General features: G+C 48.1%; 1 protein-coding gene across 2 annotated transcripts in view; it reads right to left on the bottom strand.

Moving 5' to 3' along the window:
* The window catches only part of lmo3 (LIM domain only 3), an 18,919-nt gene continuing 6,855 nt past the window's right edge, over positions 1–12,064 (bottom strand). The window contains exons 2-4 of one of the 2 annotated variants that reach the window (XM_061029981.1): positions 11,699–11,912; positions 3,242–3,367; positions 1–284 (exon numbers count right to left, since the gene is read on the bottom strand). In XM_061029981.1, coding sequence (XP_060885964.1) covers positions 179–284; positions 3,242–3,367; positions 11,699–11,904 — 438 coding nt within the window. In that variant the 5' untranslated portion in view covers positions 11,905–11,912 and the 3' untranslated portion in view covers positions 1–178. The remainder of the gene's footprint in view (positions 285–3,241; positions 3,368–11,698; positions 11,913–12,064) is intronic. The other variant, XM_061029980.1, reaches the window with a different exon arrangement.

The raw sequence follows: 12,064 nt of genomic DNA, 5'->3' as shown, positions 1-12,064 counted from the left end.
GAGAGCGCCCCCCCCCCCACCCCTCATCAGGGAGGATATTTACATGTTGGGGGGCAGAGGCAGGAGGGGAGGCCATAGTGCTTTAAGTTTGATTACAAGCTCTCCTTCAGTCTCTCCTCCTCCTCCCTCCTTGTTGCAGGTCCACAGGTGGGGGGGGGGGGGGGGGGGGGGGGCTGGGTCAGCGGACCTGGGGGGCGTATCCCTCCTTCATCAGCCCCTCCTCGTAGTCCGTCTGACACAGGATCATGTTGTTCTTCAGGAAAAACTTGTCTCCCACACAAAACCTGCAGCACACATGGGGGTTGGGGTGGGGGGCACAAAGAGAGCGGGAGGGTGTAGCATTAGCATCAGAGCATCAACATTAGCACGTAGCTGTAAGCTAATAGATGTAGCATTGCTAGCTTCCTAATTATGATTAAAAATCTTCGGGCAATAAGAGTATGCAGGTTTTTCAGTTTTAGAGGGAGGGGGGTTAAAATGATCTCTGGAGCACAACAGGTGGGGGGGTGGGGGGCTGACACAGCTGCAGGTGGAGAGGACCCCCTTTCTCAAACAGCAGGGTGGGGGTGGGGGGGTACAGTAACAGTTGACCTCTGAGCACAGCACCAAGTACAGATTATGTTTTAGCGTCGGGCTCCGTGTTGTCCTGAGGGCCGCTTATCTCGCTCAGCATGCAGGTTGGACAAGGTCTGCAAACACTGGGCAGTGTTTACAGGGGGTGGTGGTGGTGGTGGGGGGGGGGGAGGAGGAGGGGCTCACCTCCTCTGACTCCCTGCATGCTAACATCTCTGCTGCTGCAGGAGCTCAGGTATGTGCTGAGCTTTTATTCAGCGCTGCAGGCAGAGAGAGAGAGCGTGATTTTCTTTTTACGTCCATCAGGGACCAATTATCAGGACTCACACTCAGCGAGGAGACACACTAAGGACACACTAAGGACACACCACAATACACAAAAATACACAAAAATACACTAAGGACACACAACAATACACTACAACACACAACAATACACTAATACACACTAAGGACACACAACAATACACAACAATACACTAATACACACTAAGGACACACAACAATACACAAAAATACACTAAGGACACACAACAATACACAACAATACACAAAAATACACTAAGGACACACAACAATACACAACAATACACAAAAATACACTAAGGACACACAACAATACACAACAATACACAAAAATACACTAAGGACACACAACAATACACTACAACACACAACAATATGGCGGGGCAGCTGTGGCTCAGTTGGTAGAGCCATCACCTTTCAACCAAAAGACACTTAACCCCACATTGCTCCTGCTGCTTTGGTGCTTTGTAACTTGTAGCAACACACTAAGGACACACAACAACACACTAAGGACACACAACACACTAAGGACACACAACAACACACTAAGGACACACAACACACTAAGGACACACAATAACACACTACAGTACACAACAGTGGGTGGTCTGTTGGGACTTGGGTTTGGTAACCAGGGGTCATCCTCAGCTTTATGAAACACTGATCCAGGTTTAATATTTCTAACCAGAAAATTAAAGAATAAACAAAACAACATCTGACTTTCATCATTGTAGGCCACTCCCCCTCCTCACTGTCAGATCAGGAAGTCTGCCTTCAGGAGGACACACTCTGGGCTCTGATTGGATGACGCACAAAGCGAGCCTCTGATTGGTCTAACGAGCTGAACAGTGGCACAGGAACCAGAGGCTGATTGAACCCAATCAGTGTGTTAGAGAGTCACCTCCTCCCCCCCCCGGGCGACAGCTCCATTGATTATCTGTGGCTCGCTGCTGCGATCTGTTAGAGCCCCAGCGTTCCTCAACATCATGTTATAAAAAACAAAAGAAGCACGTCGGATGTTTACAAATCTCACATTATCGTTATTATTAATAATAATTACACAAGGAACAGTGGGGTACTTTAACACGAGGAACATCGGGGTAATTTAACACGAGGAACATCGCGAGGAACATCGGGGTACTTTAACACGAGGAACATCGCAAGGAACATCGGGGTACTTTAACACGAGGAATATCGCGAGGAACATCGGGGTACTTTAACACGAGGAACATTGTCGTACTTTAACACGAGGAACATCGGGGTACTTTAACACGAGGAACATCTGAGTAAAAACACAAGGAACATCGGGATACTTTAACACGAGGAACATCGGGGTAAAAACACGAGGAACATCAGGGTACTTTAACACGAAGAACATCGGGGTACTTTAACACGAGGAACATTGGGGTAAAAACACAGGAACATCGGGGTACTTTAACACGAGGAACATCGTGGTACCTTAACACGAGGAACATGGGGTACTGTAACACAAGGAACATCGGGGTAAAAACACGAGGAACATCGGGTTAAAACACGAGGAACATCGGGGTACTTTGACATGAGGAACATCGGGGTAAAAACACGAGGAACATCGGGTTAAAACACGAGGAACATCGGGGTACTTTGACATGAGGAACATCGGGGTACTTTAACACAAGGAACATCGGGGTAAAAACACGAGGAACATCGGGGTACTTTGACATGCAGAACATCGGAGTACTTTAACACGCAGAACATCGGGGTACTTTAACACGAGGAACATCGTGGTACTTTAACACGCAGAACATCGGGGTACTTTAACACGAGGAACATCGTGGTACTTTTACACGAGGAACATCGGGTTAAAACACGAGGAACATCGGGGTACTTTAACACGAGGAACATCGGGGTACTTTGACACGCAGAACATCGGGGTACTTTAACACGAGGAACATCGGGGTACTTTAACACGAGGAACATCGGGGTACTTTAACACGAGGAACATCGGGGTACTTTGACACGCAGAACATCGGGGTACTTTAACACGCAGAACATCGAGGTAAAAACACGAGGAACATCAGGTTAAAAACACAAGTAAAATTGGGATACTTTAACAGACAGAACATCGGGGTACTTTAACATGAGGAACATCAGGGTACTTTAACACGAGGAAGTCAGACGTGATTTGCTTCATGCTCCACCCAGCAGCTCTCATAGGTATAAACGGGGCTCTGAGAGGACACAGATAGTCTCACCTGTAATTCTGAGTGGACTCTGAGCACACACACATCTGTACCGTGTGAGTGTGTGTGATACTGATCTGTGATCATCTGAGATTCTCCTCAGACTGCAGGTACAGGTGAGCAGAGGTCACATGACTCACCTTTGATTGCACAGCTGACATGCGAAGCAGTCCAGGTGGTACACGTTCTCTTTGGCCCTCATGACCATCTCAAAGGCCGGGATGAGTTTACTGCACGCCGCACAGTTTCCTGTTACGCCAAACAACCTGAGAAACACACACACACACACAGACAAAAAGAAGAGACGTTATTTCTATAGATCTGTGTAAAAAGAGAGAAGAGTAGTTAGCAGGTTTACAGAATCACAGGAGGCTAAAGGCTAACTTTCAGTCTTCATGTGACTCTGACCTTAATAAGAACCAGACACAACCCTACTGGATTATCACAACTTCTTTATTCAGCCCACAGAAAACAATGCAGACTGTGCACACATGCACAAACTCCTGAAAAAGTCCTGACAGTGTCCACAATGAGCTGCATGTGTGAGCTGATGTTGGTCAGCTCGTCAGTTTGTTCTGTAGCACACAGATGTAAACACACACAGAGCAGGAGAGCAGAGAGGAGCTGTTACTCCTCACATCACCAAGTCATAGAGTGTAATGATAAACCCTCAGGACTCTGCAGGCCGAGTGTGTGTGTGTGTGTGTGTGTGTGTGTGTGTGTTAAAAACATAAAGCAGTGTGTCAGATCTTGCTAATAGATGATCTCTGTTTAAAAAACTCACACGGTGTGTTTATTATAGTACACACACACACACACACACACACACACTTCAAAAACTCATGAAAGGATGAGCTGATGAAGTGATGAAAGGATGAAGTGATGAAAGGATGAAGTGATGAATACAAACCTTTGATAAAATGTTGTTTTGTAATTCAGAAACTTCCAAACTGAACGTTGAACATTAGACTCTGAAGATGAAGCTTGTTCACCTGGCTGAGTCTTCAGCTCCATCGAGGGCAACAAACAAGGCTTTTTGGCTTAATCCATTAAAAAAAGACGGGGGGGTCATTTGATATTCCAGTGGCGGCCTAACACTTCCCTCCCTCTCCCTCCCCCCTCCCACTTGCCCGGCCTCGGCGTGCTTGGCGTGCATTCATCAGCTGCAGGATCAGAGCGTGTTTCCTCACCGTCATTGATCATGGGCCTATTACGAGCCAAATGACAGTTAATTACCCACTACATTAACCAGCGGGACCCGGGAGCGCCCCCCCCCCTCCTCCATCAGTCAACATGATGAATGTGTTCGAGCTCAGTAAAGCACGCCGTCCGCTTGTCTGCCCACCACGCCGACAACCAGCCCACATCACAGCACAGAGCCCCCCCACGACACCTCTGACAATCTGCATAATTACAGCTCAGGGTTAATAACACCGAGGGAGGGGGGGGGGGGGCAGACACACACACACACACACACACACACACACACACACACACACACACACACACACACAAAGCTTGGTATATATCATATTTCCCTGATCTCACATCAGCTCGTCCTGACATCACAAAGAAGTTTTACTGAAGGCTGCAGGAGAAAGTCCATGTCACTGATCAAACTGCCCAACACACCTTTACTCTTCATCATCACCTTCAGACAGTCACACTGTTCATACTGAGTCGTTCAGAAGCTTTGTGCTGCTGAACGATTCGTTGAGTGGAAAGAGTTTTCAGTGAGAACATGTTGGACACTCAGATAGAGAGAGAGAGAGAGAGAGAGAGAGAGAGAGAGAGAGTGTTCAGTCTCTAAGATCAAACCAGGTTTTTCTTTCCTCAACTGTTAGACTTTGAGACATGAGAGATGCTCGTACACGCCGCTGACTTCTCCCTGCTCTGTGATCGTCGCTGATTAAACCACTCGGGGGGCTAAATTATTTCAATTAGAGCGGCCGTGACCTGGGAATTGTCCCTGGGATAAGATTTTCCTCGTTGAGCGGCCCGACGTGCCCGGCTGCCGGCTCGATCAGTTCTCATCTGCACCTGGACTCTGATATCCTAATGATGAATTATGGGCGGCTGTGTGAGAGCGAGCGGAGCGTTCAGAGGAGCGGGAGCCCGACTGTCAGCCCGAGGAGGCCGCACAGTTCACTAATTACTGCTGAGGAAAGACAAAGTGTGAGAGAAATACTCAGCATGCAGCTCCAGGAGGAGGATGAGACACTGATGGGAGCAGAAACACATCTTTAACTTCTCTTTTCTGAGAGAATAAACATTACGTACACATCGATTTCATCAGCGAGGTTAGCAGACGAAGAAAGAGCATCACATGGTCTAACATCATCTGTCACTCGTCTGTCCTTTAACCGGGAGCCTCCCTCACCCTCCACGCAAAGAGCGCGTCGAACTCTCAGCTCTGTGTTTGGGTCCTTTTTAACACGCTGTGATGAAAGGTTTGGAGCCCTGCAGCCCGGCTGTGTGTGCCAGGCCGAGGCCTCTGCAATGATCTGCTCCAAACACCAACGCTGCCACAGACACAGCTCTCACAGCTAATCGAGCTAATCTGAAGTGCAGGAGACGGTCCAAACACAACGTGTCCAACCGACCGGAATGAAACATTTGAGTTCAAATCAGAACACCAGCTCTGTGCTGCAGATGTAGACGAAACACCTGCAACAGTCTTCAGAGAGAGAGAGACGGTACTAACCCTTACCCTAATTATTACATTTACTGATACAACGTCATTGATCACTGTTGTTATTGTTTTGTATTGTGTTGATGCTCATGTAATGTCATGTGTCATGCTAATAAAGCTTTATATTGTGAGAAAGTGTGTTGGTGTGCAGTAAAGAATGGAGTGGATTTCTGCTCCAGAATCAAGATTACAGGAGACTTGATTCTTTACAAACACTCACCTGTGTAACACCTTTATACAGGTGTGTTTTTATGCAGTGTGTAACTCAGTCAAACCTGAGCCTGTCTGCTGGATGAATCTGACCCGCTCTGTTTGTGTGTGTGTGTGTGTGTGTGTGTGTGTGTGTGTGTGTGTTCCGGTAGGTCGCCCTCTAATTGAGAAGTCAGTGAGGGGTTCAGCTCTGCTCCGTCCAAATAAACGCCTGTGAGTCTGACACCGACCAATCAGAGCGCTCACATCCTGTCTCCCTCCACCCTGTTACTAACAGATGCAGCCTGCAGACGCCCCCCCCTCCCACATTCATCTCCATAAAGAGCTCATAAGAGGAGGAGGAGCATTCATCAACAGCAGGACAAACAGCTGATTTATGTAATCAATGTATCTACTGATTATTATTAATTAATTCATCTGTTAGTGCCTTCTTATAAATAAAAATCAGGATCATTTTAATAAGAGGTGACACTTTATACAAACCATCACTTATAAAGCATCCTAAGGACATTTAGAAGTCTTTAAATTAGTGATGATAAGCATTCATAACAACTCACAGCAGTGTTTCTGACAGTGAAAATCTGAAGCTGTGATTTATCAAACTTTAAACCTTCATGCTAAACTAATGACAGCGTCTTTTCAATCCTGGCTCTCACACCACTTTAGAACTCTACAATGTGATCCAGTTCATCAGTAAGACCGCTCTGATGCAGACTGTAGGTTTTTACTGAATCAGTACGACATCCTGGTATTTTTGTCAGACTGAGGTTTCACATCCTGCATGTTGGACCAATCAGTACGTTTGTAGGAGAGTAGGAGGTTTAGAAAACAGACCAACACGTCTGTGTGTGTAACCGCGAGCTGTTTAACATCAATACTTATAGACACAGGGGCAGCGTTATGGGAGGGGGGGATTCTATGGCAGAGGTCTGGGGCTTTTTACCCAGGATGATACCCACACACACACGTACACACACACACACACAGACTTGAAACAAAGAAAAAACATCATGTGTGCCAGAGCCTGCTGTAGGTGTGTATGTGTGTGTGTGTGTGTGTGTGTGTGTGTGTGTGTGTGTGTGTGTGTGTGTGTGTGTCTGTGTGTGTGTCTGTGTGTGTGTCTAACAGCATCTCTTATCACTCTCTCACACACTGCAGAACAGAGTAGACAGCCAAATATGCAGCCAGAGGAGACGACCAGGAGCCAAACTGCACACACACACACACACACACACACACACACACACACACACACACACACACACACACACACACACACACACACACACACACACACACACACACACACACACACACTGCAGGGGCTACTGAGTGAAGCTGCAGAGTTCAGCAGACTTGTTACAAGAATCAACTGATGAACATCTGATGTATAAAAAGGTGAAACCACTCACAGGTGGACAGACACAGGTGGACAGTCATGGGTGGACAGTCACGGGTGGACAGTCACAGGTGGACAGTCATGGGTGGACAGTCACAGGTGTAACCACACACAAGTGGACAGTCACAGTTGTGTAACCACACACAGGTTGACAGCCACAGGTGTAACCACACACAGGTGGACAGTCACAGGTGGACAGTCACGGGTGGACAGTCACAGGTGGACAGACACAGGTGGACAGACACAGTTGTAACCACACACAGGTGGACAGTCACAGGTGGACAGACACAGGTGGACAGACACAGGTGGACAGACACAGGTGTAACCACACACAGGTGGACAGTAACAGGTGGACAGACACAGGTGGACAGACACAGGTGTAACCACACACAGGTGGACAGTAACAGGTGGACAGTCACAGGTGGACAGACACAGGTGGACAGACACAGGTGGACAGACACAGGTGTAACCACACACAGGTGGACAGACACAGGTGTAACCACACACAGGTGGACAGTCACAGGTGGACAGTCACAGGTGGACAGACACAGGTGGACAGACACAGGTGTAACCACACACAGGTGGACAGTCACAGGTGGACAAACACAGGTGGACAAACACAGGTGGCCTATATGAATACGTTTTAACCGGCTTACGTAGAGGCTTGAAGCTGAAATTCTAAACGTTTATTAAAGTCTGAACCTCAAACATTTAGCTTTCTTCATCTGAGCAGCCTGCAGGATCACCAAGAGGAGGAGGAGCAGGAGGAGGGGGAGGGGGAGGGGTAATATATGCATGGAAATGACCTACAGCAACCCCCATAAAGAGGAGGAGGAGGGGCAGCTGGGGTCAAACAGCTCCAAACTGACTGAGCTTTAATTAAAAAGACAAAGAGGAGCAGGAAGGAGTAGAGCTGTTACTGAGAGAGAGAGAGGAGTTGAGGGGGGAGAGAGGAGGAGAGAGCGAAGGGGAGATGAGAGAGAGATAAGGAGAGTAGTGAGGAGGAGAGAGGGAAGGAGAGGAGAGAGGAGGAGAGGAGAGAGGAGGGGAGTATAGAGGAGGAGATGGGAGAGAGTGAGAGAGGAGGAGAGGAGAGGGGAGAGAGAGGGAAGGAGCGTAGAGAGGAGGAGAAAGGAGAGAAAGGAGGAGAGACGGGAGGAGAGAGGAGGGGAGTATAAAGAAAGGAGGAGAGAGGGAAGGAGAGGAGAGAGGAGGAGAGAGGAGAGAAAGGAGGAGAGATGGAAGGAGAGGAGAGAGGAGGGGAGTATAAAGAAAGGAGGAGAGAGGGAAGGAGAGGAGAGAGGAGGAGAGAGGAGAGAAAGGAGGAGAGACGGAAGGAGAGTTGAGAGGAGGGGAGTATAGAGAGGAGGAGAGGGGAGAGAGAGGGAAGGAGAGTAGAGAGGAGGAGAGGAGAGAGGAGGGGAGTATAGAGAGGAGGAGAGGGGAGAGAGAGAGAGGAGAGTAGAGAGGAGGAGAAGAGAGGAGAAGACAGGAAAGAGAGAGAGGTTCAGGATTCAACTACCCATGATGCACTGCTCCCCCCTTTCCTCTGATGTCAATACAGAGCGTTTATTAGGAGCAGAGACGTTAATCTGAAGGAGAACTCACACTGAGGAGGAGCAAAAATAGGAGGGGGGAGAGGAGGCAGAGGGAGTAGAAGGAGGAGGAGGAGGAGGAGGAGGAGGAGGAGGAGGAAAATGTGAGGGTCAGTGATGGAGGTTAAAACATGTCTAACATATAAACGATCTGACCATTGCTGACTTTTAAATCCTCGATGTGCTCGGATGAATTTAACACAAAACAAGTCAATATTCATTACTGAGAGGTCTGTTTGTGTGTGCGCATCTTGTGTGTTGGTGGTCGGGTCGGGGGGGGGGCGCTATGACGGTTGGTCACATAATTTACATCAGTTCTAAGCTTCAGGAGATGATGGATGTGTTCAATATCTCAAAGTAAGTGTTTCAACATGTTTCAGTTTTTAATTGTCTGATTAACTCGTTAGTTATCACTGAACACATTAACAGGTGTGATACCTGCACAGAGAGACGTACACCAACCTGCTCTGTGAACTCCTCCTCTCCTCATTCAGAGACACAGAGGGCAACACAAGGCCTACAACAATGCATACAACAAATTCCCCAAGAAATACCAAAAACTGCTTCTCCAGTGTCCACTAGAGTCTGTCTCCTGCAGTGAGTCAGTCCCCATAGAGCCCCATGTTAAAATGTCCATCTTTACAGCTGTAGTTCCTCCAGTGTCCACTAGAGTCTGTGTCCTGCAGTGAGTTAGTCCCCCTAGAGCCCCAACAACCAGTCACACTAAAACTTTATCTTATTTACATGTTAGCAACCATTAGCAGCCAACTGTGGGAGGGATCTTTAGTCACACATGAACTGTTTTCTGTTTGTTTCCATGTTTTACTCTTAAACAGACGTTTGCAGATTCATATCAGACCAAGTCAAATCCACTGCACCACAAACTCGACTATTAACCCTCCCATTATATGACTGCTGATCATCATCGCTCTCCTGTTCCCCCCCCCCCCCCTCCCTCCTGGTTCCTCACCCCGTGTGCGTTTGGATTTAACGCTGCCATCAGGAGTTTAACGAGAAAGTTATAGTGCGTCCACATCCTCGCGCTCTGAGCTGAAGGTACGCTTACAGCAAGGTGGTGACATCTTCATTTTTCACGCCTCCCCTCTCTTCCCCCATGCATTATTCTTATTTCAAGCAGCTCCGCTCCTCAGGGGGGGAGGAAGAGGGGAGTATTGTTTTACAACACACCCAGCTGCAGCCTGCTCGGCTCGCCCGGGGAGCTTTTCAGAGAGCTGTGCTGGGTGACCCCTCGCTCTGTCAGTTATTAATAATAACACATGGCGGGGAATAGTTCACCTTGTAGCAATGTGCGTCTGCTAGTCTGCAGGGGAGGAGGAGGAAGGGGGGGGGGGGGGGGGGAGCAGGGGGAAGAAACACACAAAAGACATCAAACAAAGTTTCCTCCTTGTATGTAATTAGACTCAGGTAATCATCTCTGAAGTGATGGAGTGTGTGTGTGTGTCTAGCTATCTAAGTGTGTGTGTGTCTAAGTGTGTGTGTGTGTGTGTCTAAGTGTGTGTGTGTGTGTGTGTCTAAGTGTGTATGTGTGTGTGTCTTTGTGCTCTGAGAGCTCCTTTGTAACATCGAGCAGCAGATTCAATCAGTCTGAATAAAGAGACACATTCCAGAAAATTCTCCTGAAGAGCTCCACGGCTTCAAAGAGCCTGAAGGACTTAGACGTTAACATACTGGAGAACAAGAAACACAATGCCGTAGGTTTGTGTGTGTGTGTGTGTGTGTGTGTGTGTGTGTGTCCGATGTGTTTGTTTGTGTGTGTGTGAGTCTCAGTCAGAGAAAAACTAGGTGTGTGTGTGTTAAGGACAGAATGTTTGATGATGGTGACATTCAGCAGCCCAGGGGGCGCTGTAACCTTTCACAGAACAACATCTTTCAAACAACCCGGACCAACAGAAAGAGTCAGAGTCAGCTCAGGTGGAGCTCAGGTGGAGCTAAGGAGCAGCTCAGGTGGAGTCAGCTCAGGTACAGCTCAGGTACAGCTCAGGTGGAGCAGCTAAGGCGCAGCTCAGGTGCAGCTCAGATGTGGCTTCAGCACGGTACGGCTGCTTATGCATGGTCACAAGCCCAGGAACACAACGTGGACATGACCTAGAGCCTGATCGATGTGACCGTTCCTCTCGACAATCACCAAACAATAGCAGCAAAGGGTTCTTTCTCAGAGAACAGAGCAAACACAAACATGTTAAGAAACAAGCTGCAGAAACAAGACATGAGGACATGAAGAGACATGAGGACATGAAGCAACCTCATGGTCTTCATCATGAACTGAAACTCAGCTGAACATCAGCGACAGTAAGAGGAGGAGGAGGAGGAGGAGGAGCAGAGGAGGAGGAGCTGGCCTGAATCTTTCACAGAGTCAGAATAAGGGCTGGTGACAAAACACAGCCAACTACCTCGAAGTCTCAGGGGAGAACACCTGAAAGCACCTGAGGTCAGGTGAGCTCAGAGCAGAGGAGACTGCATCTCTGTTAGCCTCTGTTAGCATCTACAGGAGCTGTTAGCATCTCCAGGAGCCACCTTTCTATCTATGCTACGTGTAGTTGAATAGAATCTCAATCTGAACTAAAGAGTGGAGAAGAACATACTGGAGAACAAGAAACACAATGCCGTAGGTTTGTGTGGGTGTGTGTGTGTGTGTGTGTGTGTGTGTGTGTAACTGTGTGTGTGTATGTGTGTATCTTACCGTAGGTAGTCCCTCCTGCACAGGATGAGGTTGGCCTTGGTATACAGCGTGGAGCCCACCTCTCCCAGTCTGCAGTCACAGCAGGCACACTTCAGACAGTCCTCGTGCCAGTACTTATCGAGTGCCTTCAGCAGGTAGCGGTCCTTGATCTTCCGGTTACAGCCGGCACAGCCTTTAGGCTTGGTGTCCGGCTGGACGGACAGCATTTGTATACCTGACAGGTGAACACAGAGAGAGAGAGAGAGAGAGAGAGAGAGAGAGAGAGAGAGAGAGAGACGGGTTTACACACTGAATATACTCTGACAAAGAACGAGGAGGAGGAGGAGCACCAGAAGGAGGACAAGGTGTATTGGTGCATTCAGGTGC

The sequence above is a fragment of the Labrus mixtus genome, chromosome 22, assembly GCF_963584025.1.
Source record: "Labrus mixtus chromosome 22, fLabMix1.1, whole genome shotgun sequence".
NCBI lineage: Eukaryota > Metazoa > Chordata > Actinopteri > Labriformes > Labridae > Labrus > Labrus mixtus.
Note: the sequence above shows the minus strand (reverse complement) of the source record. Positions and strands in the feature narration are given on the sequence as shown.